Consider the following 27,152-nt stretch of genomic DNA (forward strand, 5'->3'; position numbering starts at 1 on the left):
TCTTCATAAGCTATGGAATTATGGTATTCATGCAAATGCCTTTAGTTTGTTTTATTTTTGATAAAACAATGTATGGCGTATGTCTCAACCATTCATAAAGCAACAAGAAATTACATTTGCGCTGATCAATTTCCCATTTCCACGTCGATTATTACCGACATCTGTAGCTTGTCAGATGTTATTAAATGGAGGGAAATAAAATGCCCCATCCCAATGCGTAATGACGCACAATGGCTGATCTTGCGCTTTTAGAAGATGTGGCAAATGGAAGAATTCGGAGTGAACGCAACTTTAGACAGCAAGAAGACTTGCTTATGAGTGGCTTATGAGCCGGTTCCGACTTCCTCGAGCCGTCCTGTTGGACCTCTGCGGACTTTTGGGCCCGGCGTTACAGAGGAGCACTCGGAGGAACCACGCGTGTCACCCAGTGCATCTGGCGCTCCGGTGTCGTCGTCCCCCCCCCCCGATGGAGCGCTACAGCATTTACGGCGTCTGCCACTGTTTGCCACTCAAGTGCCTTTTTGGCATTAGTAATGCCCACACTGTGGCCTCCAAACAACACTTTTCACCTCTTTTCCACCTCGCCAACGATAACTTCTACTTCACATTGAGTGAAGTTACGTTTTTTTGATTTCCTCTCTGTGTTTGCCATGATTTAGCAAGCCATGAATGTTAACTTGTGGGCGTTTCACGGACTATTTATGGGCAACTATGGGCGTGTCATGAAGCCGCAAAAGCTGCGCTGCATTTAGAATTGGTTGTGATTTATTAAGGGAAAGATGCGTAGGATGTGCGTGCGCACGGTTTTATGAATCCGAATATTTCTGTGCGTACGCACGTCCTATGTTTCATCCGTACGCCACTTCTGACGCAAATCCTACGCAAAGTTTTATAAATGAGGCCCCAGGTTTCTACCACAAAAACAAACTACTTTTCTCAGCTCATCTCCAAAAACAAAGGCAACTCCAAAACTCTTTTCTCTGATGAACACTATTTTCAACCTCCCTGACTCTCTCCCTCCCCATTTCTTTTCCACGGAAACCTGCAACTCCCTTATGTCATTCTTTGATCAGAAAATTTAAGTCATCTATCAACAGCTTAGCTATCCTCTCCTCCCTCCCATCCCTGACTCTTTTCCCCTCAATAATATGCTTTCCTCCAATTAGCTGCCTGATAACAATGATATTTCCTCCCTCATCCTAACATTCAAACCCGCCACCTGTTATCTCGATCCCCTCCCAACATCCTTAGTTATAGCCTGCCTCCCCTCTCTCCTTCCGCTTATTACAGCCATTATTCATTCCTCATTATCAACTAGTACTGTCCCATCACTTTTTAAAATGGCAGCTGTTAAACCCATCCTGAAAAAACCTGGTTCAGATCCCAACTTATTTAATAAACTCCGTCCAATTTCTAACCTCCCCTTCATTTCCAAAATTCTAGAGAACATAGTTGCCTCCCAACTCTATGATCATTTAAAACACAATAATCTCCTGGAACCTTTTCAGTCCGGTTTCCGCCCCTCCCACAGCACTGAAACTGCTCTGCTCAAGATCATCAATGACCTCCTCATCGCAGCTGATTCTGGCCTCTTCACCATCCTCATCCTCCTTGACCTGAGTGCAGCCTTTGATACCATTTCTCTCTCCATCCTCCTCCAAAGGCTCACCTTCCTCGGCATCACCTCCATCCCTCTCTGTTGGTTCCAATGGTACCTCTTAGGCCGCACCCAATTCATTCAGCTTAAATCATTTAAATCTCAGCCTTCCTCTGTCTCTTCTGGTGTCGCCAAGGTTCTGTCCTTGGTCCTCTTCTTTTCATTACTTATCTTCTTCCCCTTGGCAATATTTTCCGTAAATTTAATGTTAATTTTCACTGTTTTGCCGATGACACCCAGCTCTATGCACTGTAAAAAAAGTCCGTAAAATTTACAGTACATTTTTGTAAAATACCAACATAATTTTACTGTAATTGAGAAAAAAACAAAATGGTGTATTTTTTACGTGCATATGTAGTATTTAAAATAAGTAGATATCCTTGTTATTTTTACAATAAAAACATGTTAATTATGTAGATATTTCCTTGTAAAATATACGGGTCACATTAAAATAAACACAATTGATTTGTCATTTAAAAAACAATATAATCTCATGCCACCAACAGCATAAATATGTGAAAAATGCATTTGTCCTCTGTTAAGAAAAGACATTGCTGTGTGTAAATGTTTTTCATTGCTGATGTATTTTTTGCTTTCGTGAGACCACACTTTTATAAGTATATTTTATAAGTTTATTTTATATAACATTTACCTATACCTCTGCACTTGGGCAAATGGAACCGGTGGAACAGGTCAGATAAAGGGCAAAAAGATCTTTATTGGTGAGAAAGGGCTGCCCTTTATCACCGGTTCTGTTCATAGTCTTTATGGACAGAATTTCCAGGCGTAGCCAGGACTAGAAGGCGATCTAGTTAAGGGACCACAGGATTTCTTCTCTGCTCTTTGCAAATGATGTTGTCCTGTTGGGTTCATTAAGACAGGACCTTCACGATGCATTGGAGCGGTTTGCAGCAGTGTGAAGCTGCTGGGATGAGGTTCTCAGACATAGCGGTGCTAAGCCTGAGACCGCTTTACGGCTAAATCTGGGGCCATGGTTCTTGATCGGCGAAAGTTTGCCCTCTCTGGATGGGTGGAGTCCTCCTGCCCCAGGTGGAGTAGTTTAAATATCTTGAGGTCTTGTTCACGAGTAAGGGAGGATTGGAGCGGGAGATCGAAAGGCAGACTGGAGTGGCATCCGCCATTAGGCAGGCAGTATACTGATCCGTTGGGGTGAAGACTGAGCTAAGCCAGAAAGCAAAGCTCTTAATTTAACAGTCAATCTTCATTCCTACACTCATCTACATGATCCATGAGCCCTGGGACACGACCGAAAGAACAAGGTCCTGAATACAAGCAGCTGAAATGAGCTTCCTCCGCAGGGTGGCTGGGCACTTCCTTAGAGATGGGGGGAGAAGGTTCGTCACCCAGAGATCTCGGAGTACAGTCGCTGCTCCTCCACATCAAGAGGAGCCAGTTGAGGTGGCTCAGGCATCTGGTCTGGATACCTTCTAGACACCTTCCTAAGGAAGTTTTCCAGGCATGGGCAGAGGCCCCAGGGAAGACCCAGAACGCACTCGAGAGACTATGTCTCTCAATTGGAATGAGATGCCGTGTGGTCCCCCTCTACGAGCTGGAGGAAGTGGCTGGGGAGAGGGAAGTCTGAGCATCTTTGCTTAGACTGCTGCCTCTGCAACCCGGTCATTGGTTGAGGAGAAGAAGATTGATGGATGGATGGGTGGGTGGATCAGAATTGGCCAAAAAAGTGCAAAATTCGAGTTAATCTTTAGTCATAAAGATGTGGATGTTAACTAGTTCTCATTAAACATGTTTACCAAAAATAAACACGGCCTGTCTGAATAAGATGATTTAGCATTTTTATATAAAAATTGGAAATAAATAAAAAGGACAAAAACAAACAAGCAAACAAAAATCCTATGTTGAACAGAACTGTCTCTTTAATGTAGTGAAACATTAATTTGTCATTTTTGCTCATCTCCGTCCAAAAAGCTTTTTTTTTTTTTTTTTTTTTTACAAATGGCAATTATTAATAGTTACTTTATCTGTGCTCTAAATAACATTTGGCATTTTTCATTAAATATAGAAATGAATGAAGAGAGTAAAAACAAACAATCAAACAAACAAAAACAATTGTAATTTTCAAAAACAGTTTTTTTTATTTTAGTGAAATCTTAATTTGTCACTTTTGCTTATTTTAATGCAATATCTTTTTGTTTTTTACATATGTGATCGATTAGTCGTTACTTTAACACAGGAATTACAATGCAACATTCCCTCCAGAAAACTGGGTTAGTCTTTAATTTCAAATTTTAGGCGCCTCACCTCCCCCTATCGCTGTGCAGATTAGTCTGCTTCTGTTTGCTGATTGGACCAACAAGAGCGCACAGTCTGCCCTCCTCCTGCTGGAACTTTCCATACGTGATTGACAGCCACAACAGAAGAGAACTGCGTGCGGTAAGCTTTTCTATTCCTTCCAAACTCTGTAAAACGCTAATATTTTGATATTTTGCCGAGATAAATCCCATGTGTTTGTATTTTTAATGCTGTGGACTGACGCTACTTTCGCTAATAGATACGATGCTAACAGGTTTGTCATCGTTTACGTGTATTTTCTGCTGCAGACCGTCGATGTTAGCTTAACATGCAGTCATGCTGTAATGTGGCGCTAATGTTTGTTTCATCCTCACAGACAGAAGCTTCGTAGAAAACTCCACAGATATGTGGGATTGTTATGTGCTGCTGCTGCTGCTGCTGCTGCTGCTGCTGCTGCTGCTGCTGCTGCTGCTGCTGCTGCTGCTGCTGCTGCTGCTGCTGCTGCTGCTGCTGCTGCTGCTGCTGCTGCTGCTGCATTCCAACACTCTGCTCACCTGGCAGGTGAAGCCAATAGTCTTGATCAGCACCTGCCAGTTATTTAAGTCAGGGAAGACATGCAGAGAGGGCAGGCAGGAGGCTGAGGAGCAGTTGTTTTGTGTTGGAGCTGTGCTGGTTGGTTGTTTCTCTTCTGATTCCCTCTTGGTCCTCAGCAGTCTTATACTGCTGGGTTTTGTTATTTTAGTTTGGGGGTTGGACCTTGGTAGTCCTCATTTACGGGCTTTGTTTATTTCTTTTCGATAGATAGATTCTGTTAGGCAGCCTTAGCAGGGAGCTGCTGACTCCGACGGTCAACGTGGCTGGGTCAGTAGTCTTCCTGACTTATTTTATGTTTGGCCAAGGTTCCAATCCCTCTGTTTTGTCTTTTGTTGGGACCAGCACAGTAATTATCTATTTTCTTTTGTTTCACAGGATACTTCTTCCTCATAATAAACTGTTCCTTAACTTATTTGGTCCATTGTCCATATGTTTGGCCCCTTTTTGATTTACCCCTAGACTGGGACAGGTCTGCCTGTCGGGGGCCGTAACATATTTGGGGGCTCGTCCTAAAAGTTTAACCTTCTTGGCCAGTGGCATTCTTGTTTTGGCGGTACTTGTTTTGAGGTCTGTCTTTGTACGACCTGTGCTGTCTTTTGCCCTGGGCTTTGGGCGCTGGGAAGCGCATTTGTGCTTTGTGTCGGCACTCTGTTTTGGGGTGCTTTTGCTTTATGCCTCGTGCTGGCACTTTGTTTGGGCCTTTTGGTTCGTTTGAGTGAGGGCGTTTGCACTTCTTTGAACGCCAGGTTGGCCTTTTGTTCTTTGCTGCCCCTGCCTCTTTTTCTTTTGGTTGTTGTTGCAGGTTTTCTTTTCCTTCTCTTGTTAAATGGAATTTAGCTTGGAGGGTGTTGTTGTGCAGCCGTCTGTAAATAAACTGAAGCGCTGCACTAAGGATCAGCTGCTTGGTATAGCAGATTATTTTGAGATTGTTGTGTCTAAACAGTCGAAGAAGCAAGCTATTTTGGATGAAATTGTGTCAGTCCTGTCTGAAAGGGGTATCTTGGTTAGCAGTCCAGTAATGAGCAGGATGAGCTCACCGGAGAGAAAGGGCTCTGAATCACTCCGCCTGAAGGAGCTTGAAGTCGAAATGTTCCGGTTGAGTATCAAGGATCGTGTTCTACAATGTTTTTTCTGGCCAGGTTTGAAGCGTGATGTTCGACAACATTGTGCTTCATGTCATATATGTCAAGTAGCTGGGAAACCCAATCAGGTAGTTCCACCTTATCCCCTGTATCCAATACCAGCTATAGGAGAGCCATTTGAGCAGGTCATAGTAGACTGTGTGGGCCCTTTGCCAAGGACAAAATCTGGGAACAAGTTCCTCCTGACCATAATGTGTCAGTCTACCCGCTTCCCAGAAGCCATTACATTGCGCAAAATCACTTCTCGTGCGGTAGTCACTGCACTGGTAAAGTTCTTCTCACTATTTGGTTTACCCAGGGTTATCCAAACTGACCAAGGATCCAACTTCCTTTCACGGGTGTTTGGGCAGGTAGCTGAAACCTTAGGTGTGTCTCACTGCTACTCCAGTGCGTACCATCCAGAAAGCCAAGGGGCTGTCGAGCGGTTCCATCAGACACTCAAAACCATGCTTCGTGCTTATTGCTTAGAGTACAATAATGAATGGGATGAAGGGGTCCCCTTCCTCCTCTTTGCTGCTCGTGAGGTTGTGCAGGAGTCAGTTGGGTTTAGCCCAGCAGAGCTGGTGTTTGCACACACTGTGCGTGGGCCACTAAATCTTTTAAAGCAGAAGTGGCTTTGCAATAATAAACCAGTAAATGTTCTGGATTATGTGTGCAACTTTCGTACCAGACTCCATCGGGCTTGTGAGATTGCAAAACAAAACTTGACGGCTACGCAGATCAGGATGAAACGCTGGTACGATAAAAACGCCAAAGAGAGGAGCTTTAGCCCTGGAGAGGAAGTCTTGGTCCTGTTACCGGTGCCAGGATCTGCTTTGCAAGCTGGGTACAGTGGGCCTTATACTGTGAAGGAAAAGATTAATGACCGCAATTACATAATTGCTACTCCTGATCGGGGACGTAAAAGCCGGTTATGCCATGTGAATATGCTGAAGCCCTATGTTCGCCGCCAGAATGCTATATCTTCACAGGAAATGCACACAGTTATGCTGACCAACGCTCTCCCTCTAACCCAGTCCAGTGCTGAAGGTGGGGACATTGTGGAAGATCAGGTGGGATCACATGATGATGGCATTGCCCCCTCCAGTGCAGTTATCTGTGGTCGTTTAACAAATTCTGAGTATTTAACTAGTTTAGATTCAAACCTGTCCTATCTCCCCTCCTTTCAGCGGGATGACGTGATTGAGCTGATAAACTCACATCCTACATTGTTTGCAGATACGCCATCCCGTACCAATATCATCGAGCATGACATCGATGTAGGGGATTCTCTCCCAATTAAACAACATCCTTATCGAGTGAACCCAGAGAAACGTGCTCGCCTACAACAACAGGTAGCTTATATGCTAGAGCATGGCATTGCAGTGCCAAGCTCTAGTGCTTGGAGTTCGCCCTGTCTGTTGGCAATTAAATCAGATGGCTCAGACAGGTTCTGCATTGACTTCAGGAGGGTCAACGACATCACTAAACCTGACTGTTACCCTTTACCCAGAGTAGAGGACTGTGTAGATCATGTTGGTGGGGCAAGGTATGTCACAAAACTTGATCTATTAAAAGGTTATTGGCAGGTGCCATTAACTCATCGTGCACAGGAAATTTCAGCATTCGTGACACCTGATACCTTCCTGCAGTACACAGTTATGCCGTTTGGGGTGCGAAATGCTCCTGCTACCTTTCAGCGCCTGGTCAACACTGTTTTGTCTGGTTTACAGTGTTGTGAAGCCTACCCGGATGATGTTGTTGTCTACTCTGATTCTTGGGAAGATCACGTTGGAATGCTGAGTGTGGTGTTTGACAGGTTTTGCTCTGCTGGTTTGACTCTCAATCTCGCCAAGTGCGAGTTTGGCCGGGCGACTATAACGTACCTTGGAAAGATTGTGGGGCAAGGCCAGGTCCGTCCAGTTAACACAAAAGTTGAGGCCATTCTGTCTTTTTCGCCTCCCACAACACGACGTGAATTGCGTCGATTTTTAGGAATGGCCGGTTATTATAGGAGTTTTTGTAAGAACTTTTCATCTGTTGCCGCTCCTTTGACACAGTTACTTAGTCCCATGATTCCTTTTGTGTGGTCAAGCACTTGTCAACATGCTTTTGACTCCATCAAGGCATTGTTGGCAAATGCTCCTGTTTTGGCAGCACCAGTGTTCAGTCGACCCTTTAAAATCGCAGTGGATGCCTGTGACACTGGAGCTGGGGCTGTCCTTCTCCAGAGTGGAGAAGATGGGATTGAACACCCTGTGTCCTATTTTTCCCGGAAGTTCAACAGACATCAGCGAATCTATTCTACGATTGAAAAAGAGGCCTTGGCTCTAATTCTTGCTCTTCAGCATTTTGAGGTCTATGTGGGATCTGCCTCCCACCCAACCATTGTTTACACCGACCATAACCCTTTAGTTTTTCTTGGACGTATGAAAAATGCTAACCAGAGGTTGATGCGTTGGGCACTTATCCTGCAGGGTTTCAATCTGGATGTCTGTCACATCAAGGGCCCTGAAAACATAATGGCTGACGCATTGTCTCGTTGCTTGTGAACATGTGTTGTTTTGTTTTTTTATTTCTTTTTTTTCCCTGCAGAGACCCCCATGTTCACAAGCTAAGGATGGAGGTGTTATGTGCTGCTGCTGCTGCTGCTGCTGCTGCTGCTGCTGCTGCTGCTGCTGCTGCTGCTGCTGCTGCTGCTGCTGCAGCTGCATTCCAACACTCTGCTCACCTGGCAGGTGAAGCCAATAGTCTTGATCAGCACCTGCCAGTTATTTAAGTCAGGGAAGACATGCAGAGAGGGCAGGCAGGAGGCTGAGGAGCAGTTGTTTTGTGTTGGAGCTGTGCTGGTTGGTTGTTTCTCTTCTGATTCCCTCTTGGTCCTCAGCAGTCTTATACTGCTGGGTTTTGTTATTTTAGTTTGGGGGTTGGACCTTGGTAGTCCTCATTTACGGGCTTTGTTTATTTCTTTTCGATAGATAGATTCTGTTAGGCAGCCTTAGCAGGGAGCTGCTGACTCCGACGGTCAACGTGGCTGGGTCAGTAGTCTTCCTGACTTATTTTATGTTTGGCCAAGGTTCCAATCCCTCTGTTTTGTCTTTTGTTGGGACCAGCACAGTAATTATCTATTTTCTTTTATTTCACAGGATACTTCTTCCTCATAATAAACTGTTCCTTAACTTATTTGGTCCATTGTCCATATGTTTGGCCCCTTTTTGATTTACCCCTAGACTGGGACAGGTCTGCCTGTCGGGGGCCGTAACAGGGATTTATGACACGTTATTCTTTTTAGCTGTGGGAAAAAAATGTAATGATATTTTGTAATAGTATTATGAGTTGTTGTTGTTTTTGTAATAGAGGTGAAGTTCATTCATCATATGCATGTTATTAGTGCTGGGAAAAGTTATATTTTATATTGGGCTCTGAGAGTTGTCAAATCACTGAGATTTTATAGAAAAGTCTAAAATCTACATATTTTTATTTGACTGACTAAATTAAGATGTTTTTATTTATTTTATTTTTTCCGTCTTAGAGCTTTTAGTTTAAGGGTTGTTAGCCAGGACACACCAAGAATTTATAGAAAATTCTGGAAGTTTGCACAGGGGAATGTTATGACAATAAATATGTCAATGTCTCTTGAACAATTTTGTCTTTGTACATTTCTGCATGTTATTAATTGTTAATTTTTTCTCTCTCTTGTTTTGGTTTTTCAGGTGCAGTTATTGGGCCTTTCCTGAAGGACTATAGTTGGTAAATATGATTACATGTCAGTTTTGCAGTTGAATATGAGCAACATTACAGGGATTTGCATTGTATTGTAATGTTCACAGAAATGAACCTAATAGTGTTTTTTTTTAAGTGCCATGGCCCAAACTGCAAGCAAACATTTACTACTTTTGCTGCTTTTAGGGCCCATTTTTATCAGGTTTACAGTTTTTCCACACTAAAACTAATGCTTCTTGTGTTGGCATAGATTTAAAATGTGTTTTTGACCTGTGTGTCAATTTAAAAGCTTGTAATTTTAAAGACCTGGTAAGGGAGGGTTGCTTTGTATCATGTCCAGTGAGTGGTTTTAAAAACACATTTAATGTGATGTATTTACTACTTATATGTCCAAGAAAAATAGAATATTCACATAGGAAAATATATATGTAGTTTTCAATAAAACAGTCACTAAGCCTTCTGATGTCACCTATGCAGTGATCTGCTGCTGCCCGACTTGGATGAAAAGGAAGATGCAATGTTTTGCGATGTGGATGACGTGTGCCTTCCAGAAGAAGTAAATACAGAGGACGTGAATTTGACTCTTAGTTGTTTTAGTACGCAGTAAGTAATCCATTTTATTTTTTTATACTGGCAGGTGCAAATAATTGATGATGGTAAAACAGATCTATGACTCATGAAACTGTTTGCACGAAATTTAGCCTTTCACTAATTTCTCCTCAACCCTTTGTCTAAACTATAAGCCAAAACTAACATTAGTTTAGCAAAAACTGGTGAACAACATTGGAGCAATGCAGCCGTACAGTTTTGATCCAAATGACAGCTGAGAGGAGAAAAATGAAGACCAACATGGATCTTTTTTGTCTGCAAGTGGAGAATTCAGAATTTGAATGGAAGACTTTCACCCACTCATCGCTTTTTCAAAAACTGGGTTTTCATCTGCTCCTCATCCAAAACCATGTGAATAAATAAATACTCAGACGCCCAATTTTAATCTTAAACTATTTAATATATATTCTTCATCATGAGAAAAAGGCTACAAGAACCTGTTAAAAACACCCAAAAAAGGGGGGTCTTGGAAGAGCCTCTCCATTGGAAAATCATGTTCTTGCTGCTTTGTGGTGCAGTTTAAAAAAGTTTGTGTTTGTGACACAGCAACTGCGATGGGCGTGCTGAAGTCTCCCTGCTCTGATAAAATTGCATCTGGCTCAAAACTGTACAAATGGATTGCTCCAATATTGTTTCCACTTTTTTTTTGTTTGCTATGCTAATGTTAGCTTGGGGTTTTGAGGAGCTGTAAGCTAGCGAGAGAGAGTCTAAACAAGAGTATTTGCTAACCCACCCAGAATCCAGAATCAGGTGTCCGATTACTTGGTCTGGCCACAGGTGCATTAAATCAAGCCTTGGGTTTTTAAAATTACATAAACCTAACCTGTTTTTCTACTGTTCCTCATTTTTAGGGCATTCATGCCTTTCTACAAGAAAGTTCATGCTAAGTCTGGATCGAAACCTTGTGCAGGCCAACAATGCTTCCCACATTTCTCTGCTATGCGTGATCTTCACAAACTACTAGAGCTTCAACATCCACTATCCATCCACCGGAGCTGGCATCAACTTTGGAGTTTCTACAGAGGTTTGTCTTTTTAACTTCAAGTTATAATCTTACAGATTTTGATCGCTCTAGAACAGGGGTGTTCACAATTTGTCAGCATGCGAGCTACATTTGACACTACAAGCTCCAAAAGATCTATATATATAATTTGAAATGATCATTTCTGTGCTTAAAGACACATACTAATTGTGAAAATCAGATTTACAATTCAATGGATACATTTAGATTAACATGCAGTGATGAAAGTCTTCCGGGAATTCCCGGAAATCCGGGTTTTTGAGCAAACCGAACGTACTTTCCGGGAAATAAAGACCTGATCTCTACGGACAAATCGCTTTCCGGATTAAGAAATGGTCTGAAATCAGCTAATTTTAGCTTTATTTTCTATATTTCTCCGCAGATCGCTTCCTCTATGGTCGTGGCCATCTCTCGCCTTCCCGGCCTAATTGACCAATGACGGGACGTTTTAGTTGCTTTCGGATGCGTCGACGGGTCTGATTGGCTCTGTCTGCACCACGTGGTCGGCGTGACTCGCTTCCCTAGAGACCAAAACTGGCGGACCCACGCTAAACTTTCACAAACACATCTGAAGAGTTTGCGATCAAATTTGTGTTAAAATAATGGCAGGCATCGTCATTATTGAGCGTGGTCACGACCTCAGTTGTGAGAAGACGATAAAAAACAAATTGAAGTGGTCTTGGCTGGAAAAAAAAGATTAAGGTAGTGTAGGTCAAATACTTTTTTGTGTAAAATAATCTCAAAACCACATTTTGAAATAATATCAATTTTAGTTTTGAGTTTCAGTTTTTATTTTGAATACATTTCTTTATCTAATTTATTTGTATTTCCTAATTACCATGATTTAGTTCAGTATAGTTAACATTAATTATAAGTATTTGATGGTTTGGACCCGCACTCCCTTAAAAAATAATGTTTACAATGTTTAGTTTAGTTTGTATGTTTGTTTTGATATTTCCCAGATTACTTAGTATTGGTGTTAAAGAATTGATGTATTATGTTATAGAATTATAGTTTAAAGCAGATCCCATATTTTGATGTAATTATAGTTTGAGAAAACAGTGCAAGTGGATGTTGTACATCAGTCATTTCTAAAGCAGAAATAATGTATAAATAACTGAGGTATTTTCATAGAATATCATAGTTACTGGTGTTCTTTTTGCCATTTGGGGCTTTGATGTTACTATATTTTAGCAATTGTATGTTTTGCAGCTTTAAGGAAAAGCATAGATTGTAGGATTGTGTTACTTTGAGCAATTTTCCAAATTCTTTTTTGGGACCAGCAAATCCTTAATGGAGAGTCAAACTAGGGGTTTGAATGACAAATCATGATGCTCCAATTAGTCTTAGTTTCTTGATAAAGAAGTGAATAACTAGCTGCCAGAATGCACCAGAATGCATCTAAGACCACGTATTTTTTCCAAAATTTCGCTCTGTGCCCGCCATATCGCTCAAAGAAAAGTTCAGGGATTTTTTCCTTACCTGACTTTCATCACTGAACATGTAAGATAACAACATGATAAAAAGTTTCCAGCATTTTCCCTTCAACAACTTGTTGATTCGTATCATGTCAGCGGCTCCGCTCGGCTTCTGTGTGCGTTCTGTTCTAGTTTTTTCTTTCTTTCCTTTTTTGTGACTGACCTCAGGCCTGTCGAGACGAAATAACAGCTACATCTACGGTTAGGAGTCTGACACTGAACCTTCACACCTTTCTGAAGACGAGGAAGAAAAACTCCACATCAGGCGCTCATTTTTTACTTTTAAACTTTGAGACAAGCATATGCTATTGGTAGGATCAACCAGGCGTCCCCCAGGAGCTAGCCCGTATGGGAAGGCAGTGGGGGGGTCACTGTCACTCACTCAGGGTCTATAATGGATGGCGGGGCTGGTGGTGAGAATTGGTGGCGACAGAGTGCTTGCCATGCAGCCCAGCCAGGGCCCCGGTCCTTGGGTAGGGCTTGAGAAGCACATGCTTCTGGACGACGCTGCTGCCTAAGCGGCCTCGGATCCCTTGGGCGGGAACTGCGGACTTCCCAGCAGTCGCCATGACAGGACGGCTTGATCAAACGGGGCGTCTCTGTCTCGCTTCTAATTAAGGATAAATAAACACTCCTGCGGGTCATACTGAGCGTCTTCTGGGACCTGTCACACTGCTGGGCCAATAGAGACTCTCTCCCATGTCAGCCACAATTTGCCAGTCAATCACACATCTGGCACTCAGTGTAGTTGAACACGCTTGTGCAGTGACATGTATCAGAGGATGTTTGACTGGCCATTGTTCATGTCAATCAAGTGACATCATGGTGAGGAGGATTATTCCCTAACGGCAATGTTTTAAAATGTAATATTTGTATTTTTTTGAGTATTTAGTTTTGATGTCACACTGTTTATTGGGTAACACGATTGACGTAATGAGCACCCCTCCTCTAGAATACTGGAACTGTTCACCCGCAAACTTAATATTTATTTAAAGTGAGCCCTTTCATCGAGTGTGTATTAGTAATGACTTGCACATTACTTTCTAACTTTGACCCTTTTTTTTTCTCTCTTTCTGAAGATGCTTTTTCTCCATCAACCCAGAGAGAGACAGACCAGAGTGGACAAGAAGGGCAAATCTCGTCTCATCTTGAACCCAAGAGTCCTAACCTTGATTCAGGAACGGTCAGATTTTGAGTGGAGAGGCGTGTAAACACTGTAAGCAACATTGCAAGCATAGTTTTAAGGTTTTTTGTTCTTTGTTAATCTCTTGCAAAAAAAAAGTGATTACATAGTTTTCTGTTTTAGGTGCAATGTTTTTTAATAATGTTTTATTATCTACAAATGATAAACATTTGCTGTGTTTAGAGGCGAAAGGTTGAGTAAAATAAATGAATGTAAAGACGTCTTTGTATTGAAGTGATTCTTCGGTTTGAATTTTGCTACACAGTTAGCAGATATTTTGATACTGGGTTACATTTTCAGTACATTTTGTTTCTTTTTAGGTCTTAGCAAAGCTAATGGGCAAATGTGATAGACCTCAAGAAAAAAGTAGGCAATCAGGATTGTTGAGCAATGCTTTAAATTCATCAGTAAGATTAGGAAACACCTAAGTTCAAATTTCTAAATTGCATTTTATATTCTCTATTTGTAAAAAGTATCTTGGTTTCAAAAAAGTAATTAAACACAAAAGTATGTTACTGTGATTGCATTTTTAAGAACAACATGAAAAAAAAGAAAAATGTTGTTATTTTTACGAAAATAAATTGGCAGCAGTGGTTGCCAGAATAAAAATGTAGAAAATACGGTAAAAATGTAAACAACTTTACGGAACATTGTATAAATTTAACGTCATAATCTTGTAAATACAACAACATATCCTAGACTGTGAAACATCAGGTTGCTGTAGATAAGACATCATTTTATGTGAAATAAATGTTTATTGCTGTTATTTTTACCCATAATATTGGTCAAATTAACCTTAAAATTCAGTATTTTCTATAAAATATGACTTAGAATTACAGTATGGCCCAGTAAATTCACAACATTTATCTGTAGGTTTTATCAGAAAATAATTTTAAATGACAGCTTATTTACTTAAATTAAAACAATAAATTATGTAATATTAACAGTGTGCCTGTAAAGTTTTTTACATAGTTGATGTATTTTTTACAGGTTTATTCTGGCAACCACAGCTGCCAGTTTTTTTCCGTAAAAACTACGGAATTTTTTTTACAGTGTGTATCAAGCAAACCTGATTCCTCTCCTCCACCATCCTCCCTCCACTCTTGTCTATCTGAAATCAAAAACATGGTTCACCTTAAACCTTCTCAAAGTCAATAGTGATAAAAACCAAGCTACTTCTCGTCAGTTCTAAATCCACCCTCTCCAAAGCTTCAAGTCGTATTCTTTCCATTGATTCATCTTCTGTCTCCCCCTCCCCTCAGGTAAAGAGTCTGGGTGTCCTAGATAGCTCACTATCTTTTCAGTCCCACATCAATAACATTACTCGGTCAGCCCATTTCCATTTACGTAACATTAATCATTTACGCCCCTCCCTCACCGTCCCCTCTGCTTCTATTCTGGTCTACAGCCTGGTCACTTCTTATCAAGATTATTGTAATTCCCTCCTCTTTGGTCTCCCCCAACATAGCTCCAAAGGGTCCAGAACTGAGCTGCCCGCATCATCTCCAGTACCCCCTCCTTCAGTCATATCACCCTGGTTCTCCACCAGCTGCACTGGCCTACCATGACCTCCAAAATCCAATTCAAACTCCTCCTGTTCACCTTTAAGGGCCCTCCATAACCTGGCCCCTCCTCCACATCAAAACCCCCTCTCATTTTCTTCGGTCCTCCTCCTCTGTTCAGCTCTTTGTTCCTCCGGCCCAACTCGTCACCATGGGAAGCCAAGCCTTCAGCTGCTCGGCTCCCAAACTCTGGAATTCCCTCCCTCCTGATCTCCGTAACATAGACTCTCTTCCAACTTTCAGATCTAAACTCAAAACTCATCTGTTTATTTCTGCCTTCCCATCCTGATTCATGTTTTATTCTTGCCTTTTATATTTATATTTCTTGTGCTTTTAATGTCTATTTTTAACCTTTGTTTTGTAAAGTGTCCTTGGGTTTCTTGAAAGGCGCTTTAAATAAAATGGATTATTATTAAATAAAGAAAATTTGGTGACATGCAGTTCCCTGGTCAATGCGGTCGCAGTATCCTGTTGGGCAGAAAAGGGGAAACCTGTCACATGTGCCTCCTAAAAACTTCTAATTTCTGCAAAGTTTGCAGTTTACTTAACCCTCCTGTAGTGTTGCAGGTCAAATTGACCCATTTTAAAGTTTGAACATCTAGGAAAAATAGTTTAAAGTATTTTTTTGCATTTTCAGCTGCAAACCTCAAAATATATTCAAAATGCAAGCAGAGAACAAAGGCATTACCTTGTCTCAGTTGTCTCAGCACAAACAAGGGAGGGAGGGGATGGTGCACAAACAACTAGAAAAGTCTCTTAAAATGAAAGTACAGGTCTTAGCACTTGTGTTTTAAAAAAAGCACATCCTGATTATGAACAAAATTAACATTTTGTAAAATATATATAAAAATGATTTGGTGAAGTTCAAAACAAATAAGCACACAAATAAAACAATCAGTCTTGTTACACAAGGTTCCTGCATCTTATGGAACATCAAAACCAAGAGAAAAATTTGGCTGAGGAAGGTTTAACTCACTTTTTCCCCTTGAGCCATTTCACTTGTCTCTCCTTTTCCAGCTTCTGGTCTCTGACTGCTTGAGACTGGACTAAAGTTTTCCCCAGTTCTGCCAGCTCTTCCAATCTGTCTGCTGAGCTTGTTGCTGCCATCATGTTTGCCACTTAATACAGATTGAATCCCACTTCTGACAGCACTTGTAACAATGGGGCAGAAAGCAGCTGTGCTACAGTGACAAGTCTTTCTAGAGCTAAAGGGTTTTACGATCACCATGTCAGCATGTTCCCCATATAGTGGCTCAACTCCATTCACATCCACCATCTCCCCACCAAACAAACATCTCTGTTTGTACAGCCTCAATTGCTTCAAACCAACACAAAAGGTGTGTTGTTTTTTTAAACATTAACCAAACAACCAGATATAGAAAAACACCCATGTCAATCAAAATTGATCCATTTGATTATTCAAAATGGCTGCCATGCAGTGACATGCCGTCAGGTGAGGCAAGTGAGGCAGAGCCTCACATGTCATAATCATGATAAAATAGAAAAAGGTAAATTAAGTAGATATTATTTTCCACTGATCTGGGTTAAATATACATTTTCAGTCAAATCAACACATTTTCCACAGTTTCTGAGGTTAAGATCGCCTAATTTGAGTGTTGCGCTATCACAGATGGAGCTAAAACTCCGGGTGAGGCTCTGAAGCGCTGTGCATCATGTCTGACGGCAGGGCTCAATGTTAACAGCGACATGCGCTGAAAATGCTGCTGTAGGCCCGTAGAAAAGGCTTTAGGTGAAGTAAGCCTCACCATCAGGGGGCAGACATAATCTGACAGCTGCCTTGTAGCTACACTGGTGCCGTAGAAACAGACAAAGGACGTCTTTCTTCATTGAGAGGGAGAAACTTATATAAAATAAAGGAAAATAAGGAAGACTTTACAAAAGATCTTAGAGATTTTAGTGGAGAAGGTTTGACACATGAACTCATAAAGTAAGGCCAAACATGTTTTTCAATGTATTCTTTTTTTTTAAATATGGGAGTAATTATAAAAAAATATTTTTATTTTTATGATCATTTTCACAGACAACATTTGATAACACTGATTCAAGCTTCAGAATTTGAAGTTGGCAAAATACGAGAAATAATTTCTGAGGGTCAAATGTGTGCTGAACACATCTGTATATTTTCATTTGTTTACAGTATATATGAATAATTTATACACAAGAAGAGTGTTCTATCCATGTCTATAAATCAAATGTTCTCTTTAGGACAAATATGTGCTTGTATGTATTTTATAAGCTGTTAGCTGCTGTTGGATAAATGCTGAAATATTTAGTTCTTTCCTTGTAAATATGACTCCAGAGGAGTCAGTGCCTCAGCAGCCATCAACCTCACTGCACATCACTGCTGCCAAGCAGTTTAACAATCATTTGTCCAATCATGGCCTGAGGAGGAAGTAGGTAATTAGAACAGAAGTACATGTACAAGAAACAGGGAAACATAAGTGGACACATGGTGAACACAAAGGTAACAAATGCCACTTTCTTACAAGCACACATGCAACCAGGATAACCAAGGAGTAAGAAGGATGTCAGGGGTCTGGAGTGGCCTCCAGTCTCCAGATCTCAACTCAATAGAAAAACTTTGGATGGAGCTCGAACTCCGTGTTTCTCAAAACCAGACAAGAAACCTGATTGACCTAGAAAAGATTTGTGTGAAGAAGTGGGCCAAAGTCCCTCCTGCAGTGAGTGCACACATGGTGAAAAACTACAGGAAATGTTTTATCTGTGAAATACAAGTAACTAGCCGCGTTTACATGGGCAAAAGTAATCGGAAAGAACGCCTGATCAGAAAGAAAATGCGTCATGTAAACACGCCGTCACTACTGCTCTGGTTTACGTCACGCATAGATGGTGTTTTGCTGAGGGAAAGCTTTGGAGCGCATACAGGACCAACCAGCTGCTCTGCAGACGCCCCGTGAAAAGCGCCGCTCCGCTCTCGCCCAGCTGGCTCTCTGCCTCTCCCCTCTCCTTACACCGTTCACAAGGGGGATGCGGGGCAGGAGCGCTTCGGTCCACTGGCACCCGAGCTCCGGTGGACCAAGTGGACCAAGTGAGCAGAGCAGCCGGATAACTTTGTGTTTGAGGGGAGGGAGGGATGCTTAGTTACGTGTGCGTTTTTTGTTGTTGTTTTGTAAAGTGTGGGAGAATTCAGACTGCGAGCCGTCCCGCCGCTCTGGGTTAGCGGCTGCAGGACTCAGGAGGAACCGTGTTCGAGCAGAGCACGGGCCGCTAGCTCACTGAGTGGCTTTGGGGCGGTTTGTGTGAACTTTTCAGAGCATACATAAATGTCGCTCAGTCCTTAGAAACTGTTCAATCACGTGGATTTGTGTTTCCAGTCGTGTCCCAACAAAATAAAGGCTGATTATAGGCCCACATATTTGCGTGCAGCCAAGCTGCAGATTGCATTATTTCCCCGCACGGTCCTGGATTTTGTGTCCACAAGGCTAATGTTGTTAGCCCGTGTTTATAGCCTGTCCTAAGCCTTCCAGCTCCGTTCTTCCACAAAAAAAAGTAATGACCACATGGATTAAATAAAACGATGAGCGAACAGGCACTTCATACTATTCATGACATTAATAAAAGCACGTTTGGAAGATCGTCTCGTATTTTGCCGAGCTGCTGCATAAAATGAATGTGGCAGCGGTTTGTTTACAACGGGACGCATCTCCTCTTCCGGAAGTTTTTTAACAATACTGCGCATGCCCAAATGATTAATTCCGACCGAAAGTGTGACCCATGTGAACGTTTGTTCTAATCGGAAAAAGGTTTTCTGGGCCCATGTGCACGGGTGAATTTTAACCCGACCATTGATCCGATCAAGATATTTTGCCCATGTAACCTCGGCTAGTGAAGAGGTATTGTCTTGCCACAGGTTTTACCATCAGATTTTGTCATCTTTTGAAATACTGCAGCATCTGTAGGAATGGGTTCGGTGTCCAATTTTTCCTGTCTAAGAATTCTGTAGTTCCCATTTTTCCTATTACAGCCGTCTGTTTTCAGTGACCTTCTATCACAACTAAAATATTTTTTCTTCTCAACCACTGAACTTAATGTATTATGCAACCCTCACAACAGAAGAACTAACATATTAAAAACAACGTCAAACACATCTGTTGAAATAAGGATCCTCACCTGAAGCTTTGGATAGCAACCACTCTCCAGTAAGGCTTTGCATTGAGGGAATGCTTTAAGGAGAACTTGAGAATTCCGTGTTCTGATGGGAATTGTTTTCTAAGTCCCAGCTTTCTGTTAGTAAAATAAACTATACCTCTTTATGCTCAGCATGGTCTTCAATGCTGATTGGTTTGTTTTTGTTAGAGTGTGATGTCTGTCATTATAGACAATCTTTGTTCTGGTATACGTAATTACGTCAGCACATGTAAACGTTGCTTTTACGTGCAGTTGAAAATAAAAAGGAAGGCGGGATCCCTCATCTGTGAGTGAAGGAGAAAGATGAAGTGAGTGGGTACCGCACTTCAGTGAACAGAACTTGTTTCCTGTGTCCATTTGTGAAAGCTAAGTAGCAAACTCGGTGTGTGGAGAGGAAGGATGTCTTTGACGGCTGCAGCGTCGGGAGAGAGTTCCCGGGCGGCGAGAGAGACAACGGCTGCGCGAGAGCCAACAGTTTTCCTAGTCCTGCTAGGAGAAATGCTGCTTTAAATTTGGGAGTTTTAGTTGGACTTATGGGCCGCAAACAAAAGTTCAATTCCGGTTATTTCCTTAATGGAATCACGAATGGGGAACAGTCTTTCATCTCAACTCCTTCTTACTAAAAAGACACCTGGAAATGATCTGTCAGCAAAATTTATTCTTTTATTGTAAAACAATTGTTCTAAAAAACAGATAGATCGGGACCCTGTGACAGTGAACCCAATAGCCGTGGAACCACTGGTTGTGTTCAAAACCCTTAAGAGAACAAAAAAAAAGAAGAAAAAAAAGAAAATTAAAACCAAAGTTGACAAGCAAACAATTATACAGTATGCTTGTCATGCTTGTCAGGCTTTCAGTAAGATATATCCGTTTATATGATTATATTTTACCTTTCATTAAATATATGAGTCATTTTCACAGTTCGACGACTATTTCTGAGGCGCTGGCTTTCGCTCCTTGTGCCCCCCCCCCCCCCATTTCATGAGTGACATGTGTGACTGGATGAAAATACTGCTTATGGGTTGTTTATAGTGAAGAATGAATATTATAAATCTTAAAATCTAAAAAAGTAGGTTTTTGCTGATATAGGCCCTTTAAATATTTTTATACAAAAACATCACATTTACATGTTGTAATAAAAACTTATGAAAACAAGCTGTTTGGCATTAAGTTTGCCAAGACTCACTGTTGCAAGAAGAACTATGCAAAATGGGTTTGCTGTGGTCTGAGTGAACAAATAAAAATTGCAGTCACACTTAAAGTCTAAAGATCTGTCATGGTTTGGGTTTCTTTGTATTGGTTTTTCCTTTACATCTTGTTCTGTCATGATTGAGTTCTGTTTCCTGTTTTATTTTGAAAGGTTTCCTGTTTGGTCATGCTTTTGAGTTTTACTTCCTTGGTCCCAATTGTCCTGAGCATGTTCACCTGTGTCTTGTCTGTCCTGTCTGTATTTAAGTCTTGTCTCTGCCATCCTCTTGTGCTGGTCCATTAACGTCTTTATCGTCTCTTCCCTCATGCCATGTATTCATGTTTTGCTCTCAGTAAGTTTAGTTTTGTTTCCTTGCTCTGCAGTCCTTTTTGTTGGTTGATTAAATCCCTTGCCCTGGAACCGTGTGCCTCCGTCTCTGCATTTTGGGTCCTTCATGCTCACCAGCCCCTCCAATTGTGACAAGATCAAAATAAACAATAAAATTACACAATTATTTTGATGACCAGAGGATCATGGATAGTTAGATACATGAGGCCAAAACCTAAAGAATTTAAATAACACAATAAGTGATCAGACAAAATAAAGAAAAACCTGATAATTTTAAACTGTGTTTGAGAATCTGAAGAATATACAGTGATCCCTTGCTATAACACGGTTTACTTTTCACGGTTTCTCTACTTCACGGATTTGCATCTTGCATTGTGTTCTGTATTCTGATTGGCTAAATCTACTACTGACGTTCCAGCAAGGAGTGCATCACAGGAATGGACTTATGAAGGGGCATGACTAGGTGTCCTCCATAAAGGCGTGATTGCTCCAACCGGAAGCCTGGCCATACAAGGTGAGTGCTGCAGCAGACATGACTAACGCTGTAAAATAATTTGATTTATCTAAAAGAAAACTTAAAAAGTAACCCTCAACATTCAGATAAAGGTTTAGGATCTAAATCCACACCTGGGGTGTTTTTGTGTACTTTATTGCCGGCCCCCACCTGCCTTTGCAGCTTCATATAAATCAACACTAAAAAAGTTCGGAAAAGGTGGATCATATGTTTTGAAAAGCTGGCGCCTCGGTAAATCATTTTTTTGTATCATGACAAACAAAAATACACAATTCTTTCCAGATAATAAAATTACTTCTACTCTACAGTGTTTTGCTCTGTAATGTTTGTTGATAAAGTAAGCAGGAAAAACAAAACAGACAGGTGATATCAGGACATGAACAAAACGGACACGGATCATGTCTATGACGACTTTTAATTACAGGTCATCTCATGGACTTCAGTAACAGATTGGGTTAATGTGCCACATGTTTGTAGTTCTTTGATTTGGTAGTTCTTAAAACATTAGCACAAAAAAGATGAAAAATTAAAAAAAACATTCTGAGTTGACCATGTTTGTACAATGACATGAAGAATCAATATATGCAGAGAATGAAAACAAGCATCTTTCGTGTATAAAACCAAATAAGAAGGAAACATTCTGACAAGACCTTCATGTGGATAACAAGAAGGAGAATAAAGTTTTCCTGTTCACCATTAGGAACATGACAAGATCTAGAGTTCTTCATTTTAATGTAGAGGAACCATAGAGGTTCAACTGAAATTCAGCTTTTAACAAAGAAATGTTTAATTTGTCTGAAAAAACAAACTTTTAACTTTTACAAGGCAATCAGGTTGAAACGCAGATGGAGGAAGGACTCTGACATGGCCAAAATAGACATTCATTGTCCTAAGAAAGAAAAGCTCAGAGCAGAACACATAAAACGCAGTGGTATGGAACACAGAAAGAAACCTGCTTAAATACAAAAACCCTCATTAGTGATTGCAGGCAAGTTTGACCGACTCATAAGGAAGCCACAGCTAACCTGCAAGAAAGAAGCATTAGAAAAACATAATAAAACAAAACCAAGAGACAATTCATGACACTAAGAACAGCTTTAAGATGTGGAACAGAAAAAGTTGAACTTCTCCTCATCATGTTTCTTGAACCACTTGTGTTCTCCTCCTGTCTGCATGGCTCCTGACATGTCACACTCATTCACCTGTCCAGGTGAGGCCCAGTTCTTGTAGTGGACCACCTCATCACTGACCCAGAACCAGAACCCCAGAGAGCAGGTGTAGCGCAGTCCAGTCCACACAAAGGGAGAGGAGGCATTCTTGGTTTTCTCCTGGACCCATCTCTGTTCATCCATGTTAGTGATGGTGACCAGGTCATGGTGGTGATGTCTGCAGTAGTATAAGGCCTCCTCCCAGGTCATGTTCTCTTTGATCAGGATCACATGATCTGTTAGTGAAGGAACATGTGAAAAAAGAACAAATACAGAAACTAAAAGTCATTTCAAAGATTTTGACCGCAAAAGGATGTTTAAAAAACAAAAGAAATATTCTTTTAAATGACAAATATGTTGAGAATATCTATAAATGTCTGTAGCTTTGAAAATAAAGCAGTTTCACTTTGACTGTTGTACTTTCAGAATAAAAGCTTGACATAAAGTATTGGGCTGTAACTCACAAAATAAGAATTGTGTAAAGATAAGGAGGAGAAAAAGTTAAGACTTCAGACAGAAATCCTAATCTTTTACTTTGAAGTTAATCTGTCTTCTGTTTCTGATTGCCAAGTTTGTTTGAAACGGAAAAAAACATTTAAGTAAAAAATGTGTTCTTGAAACTGAATGAGAGAAAGACAAAAAGAGACTGTTCTTAACATCTGATCCTTTTAAAGACTGTCTTAACCAAATTCTGAGTAATAAAAAAAAATAAACAATTCAAGAAATTAACATTTTGAACCATAGATAAAATCCCAAAATAATAAAAGGAAAAGCAAAGTAGGAAATAGACCTAATAATGCAAATTTCACGACAGGGAATCCAAAATCCACTAAACTACATTTTATCAAGAGAGTAAAACAATTTTCCTAAAACAAACAGAGGAGGCCTGTTAAACATGCAGACACAGCAGCTGAACATCCTCCTCTGATCTGTCACTTTCAAACTCCTCTTACCATCATAGCAGATGAAGGGATGTTCTTCACTACAATTCTCAGAACTCCACCTTCCGTCCTCATTCAGCATGGCACAACTGCTGTCCTTTATCTCATCATCATACTGCAGATTCCAGAACCTGAAGGAAAAGCTGCTCCCATCAGACCACTGCCAGGCGTCTCTAAACAGGCCGATGAAAACAAAACCACCCTGGGACTGTTGGATTAAGTTGTTTGTCTTCTCCTCATCCAGCTTTTCCATCTGCTCTGGTCCACTAATCAGGTCTGTGTGACGGTCCCTGCAGAAGCTCTGAGCATCAGCCCAGTTCAGACTCTCGTTAGCATAAATGATATGAGATGGGTTTTTTTCTGTGGAAGCAACAAATATTCATAAAATATTTTCAAAGTCTGTCAAAAATGTTTTATAATAAATGGAAAAAGTTTCTAATATTTACAAGCTTTTTTGTGCTTTACATTAGAAGTGACACTTGCACATTCTCACCATCATAGCAGATAAAAGGTTTTTCTCTGTTGCAGGACAGGTCCGCCCACTTTTTGTCTGTGTTTAAAGTCCCACAGTTCTCTATGCCATAGTCATTTGGTTCCATTGTGTTTGTATCCCACCCATTATCTCGGCTTTCATTGAACTGCACATCAGGCTGAGACCATTGCCACGTTCTGTTGCTGCTAGCTTTTCTCTGCAGACCAATCCAAGCGTTCCTGGTTCCTAAATCCTGCCTGAGTCTGTTCATGTCTGCCATGCTGCTCACTGTGGCCAGGTCAGTGTGATTGTTGTCTTTGCAGTAGAGCCGGGCTTGATCCCAACTCTTGTTTTCATTGATGAAGTGATATTGGAAAAGCTGGTTTGTCATGACGCAACAAGGACCTGAGAGAAAAACAAAAATCTGCTTCTGAACAATCTGATCAAATGCAAACATTCTTCTTCTTCTAAAGGAGACTTTTTCTGTTTCACTGTGACTGTGTCAAAGAAAAGGAGATGATCAGAGAGCAGCTGACGGTCAACTCACCAACAAGGATGAACAGGAACAAACTCAGCTTCATCTTTGCTCTGCTGCTTCTGAAACTGCTGAGACAAATATGAGAATAGTTTAAAAACTGGATTTATGATTATGATACTTAAATAAATGTGGTGGCCATAAAAACCTGATCAGAAAGAAAGAATAAATTAATAAAATGGAAACAAAGAGCGTTTTCACTGGTCTTTCATTAAGATTGACATTTTAAGCTCTAATCAGCAAACCTTTGTCATTACTATGACTCCCACATTTTGTCATGTCTAGGACATATAGTGACACACATTCTGGTGTATGGCAGTGGTTCATCAGAAATTCACCTCTAAGTTGGTGTGGAGTAAGCCTTTCCCACACTTCTATCATCCATCTGTTTCGACACTCTACCGCTAGCTTACAGCCCCTCACATCCCCAATCTAACATTGCTGGTGCAACAACAAAACGGAGCCGTATCAGAGCTATCCAGTCACACAGTTTTGATCCAGATTTCAGCTCAAACAAGGAAAAAAATGACAGACTTGGATCCATTGTCTGTAAGTGGATGCATTAAAATGGAGAATAGCAAGGAGCTTGTGGGTTACCGTTGCAGGTTCTATGTCACAGCTTCAAGCTTTTTTCATATTTTCAATAGCATCTTTTTGTCTACGCTGATTCACAATAATTTGAATTAAAAATACTCAGAAATGCAAATTTTGGCTTAAATTTTATATATGTCTACCATCGTGAGAAAAATGCCATGAGAACATGCTTAAACACTAACAATACAAATTTATTTTAGAGTGCGTCTAGAAAGTCTGGTCTAACAGGTTTGACGGTTACAAAGCGGTTTATGACCTTTGGTTTCTTTCCTACTTGCCAAAAGACACAGATCATTGAAGGAAATATGACCCTGATGTGGATCAAATTTGCAAATGTGAATGTACATAAATTCTAACACATAGACCTTTGTTTCTGAATGTTTCCTTTTGCAGCTTGATGAAAACAAACATAAAATTTTCCATCACATTTCCATCTAAAGCAAACACTGAAGAGCATATGTTCATTAATGTGGAACTCTGGCCCAGAGGCTCAGCCCCTCTACTTCATTCATTCTACTGTTGGGTGTCACATTGCAGAGGGGCTGATTTATTTTCATTAATATGTGAAGCTCTAAAAGCAGTTAACACAAGGCTTTTCTTTAAAAATTAACAAATTGTTCACAAGTTCAACTGCAAGTGCTGCTCATCACGTCTTCAAGCTTCCTGAAAACACAGGTGAAAGATTCTTAGGTCATGTCAGTCATAATCTAGATAAAATAAATTAGACATTTAAAGAACTGATTACAGATTAATCCGCCAGAGCAGAGCATTAATTTATCTTCAAAAGCTAAAATCTACCCAGATTAAATGAGTACCAGGTTTTAGACTCAGACTCACTCTCAGCATCTGAACTACATGAGGTTTATGTCTAACATGGATTCTGAGCCTGATGGCTTTACTGCTAATATCTGGATGACTCACATTCTCTGATTGATTTATGACTCCCCATCTAAAACTAGGGTTAAATATATATTTTTCCTTATAAAATAAAAAACAATTTACTGTTTACCTCTAAAAAATGACTTGAGGTCATTTGATTTTTAGACCTTTTCAAGAACCAAAGAAGAAATAGATATCAATGGTTTATAAAATAAGTAAAGGTGTGAAATATTAAGCCCCTTGAGTTACTTGAAGTGACTGAAACCAACAGCATCATCTAATGGATAAATTGTTATCTCCATAACATGGATGCTTTTCAAAGGTGAAAAGGAAACCCTGTTTATTTACAGAAATGCAAATTCGTTGTGATCCAATATTAAACCAAGTTCCGTGCAGAAAAAACATTACACACAAACATTCACACCTGTACAGTTTTGAGTCTGATGACAGATGCCAGATGGACACCACTGATCTAGTCCTCTACCAGAGGATGCATCAAAATGGAGCAGAGCAGGGAGCATTTGGGCCGCCAAACTTCTGTGTCAAAACTCCAACAGCATTTTTTTTTCTGCTCCTGATTCACCATGATTCAAATGGAAAAAAATAATTAGAAATGCAATTTTGAGTTGAATTTTCTTATTATATGTCCTCCATCAGAAAAATTTCACAAGAACTGGTTAAAAACACCAAAAATACAATTTTTTTCAGATGTATAATAAACCCAAAGTCAACCTGATCAATTCAGACACATCATGGAAAAATATGTGCACACCATGTTGGACCTTATTTCAAGAAAGTTCAGAACAAACACATTCATTTGGTCTGATGGGACATCATAAAAATGGAACATACCATTGTTGTGTGTGTGGTGAAGTGTTTGAAAGGCTAATGTAAGTGACACGCCTTTATGATGTGCGGTGGATGATGTAGTAAAGTGTACTGACCTCACACAGATGCTGCAGGAATGGGGTGCGCACATGAAACACAAGTGCCCATAGTACGTCCATGGGAAGTCCATGAAAACTACTTTCTAATTGTTTAATTTCCTCATTTCTAACAATCAGTCTGCCAGCATGATGCACA

At 40.6% G+C, this 27,152-nt stretch overlaps 1 protein-coding gene and 1 long non-coding RNA gene across 2 annotated transcripts; one reads left to right on the top strand and one right to left on the bottom strand.

Annotated features, from left to right (window-relative positions):
* The first annotated feature begins 2,877 nt into the window (after positions 1 to 2,877).
* On the top strand, positions 2,878 to 14,214 carry LOC110013470 (uncharacterized). Its single transcript, XR_002872895.2, has 5 exons — positions 2,878 to 4,069; positions 9,357 to 9,393; positions 9,844 to 9,969; positions 10,827 to 10,999; positions 13,554 to 14,214. It is a non-coding gene; the product is annotated as an uncharacterized LOC110013470 (long non-coding RNA).
* Positions 14,215 to 21,790: 7,576 nt separating this feature from the next.
* Positions 21,791 to 24,664, bottom strand: LOC101164797 (C-type mannose receptor 2-like). Its single transcript, XM_023953138.2, has 4 exons — positions 24,609 to 24,664; positions 24,083 to 24,466; positions 23,602 to 23,949; positions 21,791 to 22,884 (listed from the first exon to the last, which is right to left on the bottom strand). Exons 1-4 carry the CDS (start codon positions 24,640 to 24,642, stop codon positions 22,538 to 22,540), a joined length of 1,113 nt encoding a protein of 370 aa, XP_023808906.2. The 5' UTR covers positions 24,643 to 24,664; the 3' UTR covers positions 21,791 to 22,537.
* Between the last annotated feature and the right edge of the window lie 2,488 nt (positions 24,665 to 27,152).

Source organism: Oryzias latipes, chromosome 18, assembly GCF_053564925.1.
Source record: "Oryzias latipes strain Hd-rR chromosome 18, Olatipes_Hd-rR_3.1".
Classification (NCBI taxonomy): domain Eukaryota; kingdom Metazoa; phylum Chordata; class Actinopteri; order Beloniformes; family Adrianichthyidae; genus Oryzias; species Oryzias latipes.

What these genes read in the sequence shown, in the direction of transcription:
- LOC101164797 (XM_023953138.2), bottom strand. Translation starts at nt 24,642, where the DNA reads ATGAAGCTGAGTTTGTTCCTGTTCATCCTTGTTG. An exon ending in GTTCCTGTTCATCCTTGTTG is followed by an intron (nt 24,467 to 24,608) that starts GTGAGTTGACCG and finishes TTTTTCTCTCAG; the next exon opens with GTCCTTGTTGCGTCATGACA. An exon ending in TCCCTTCATCTGCTATGATG is followed by an intron (nt 22,885 to 23,601) that starts GTAAGAGGAGTT and finishes CTTCACTAACAG; the next exon opens with ATCATGTGATCCTGATCAAA.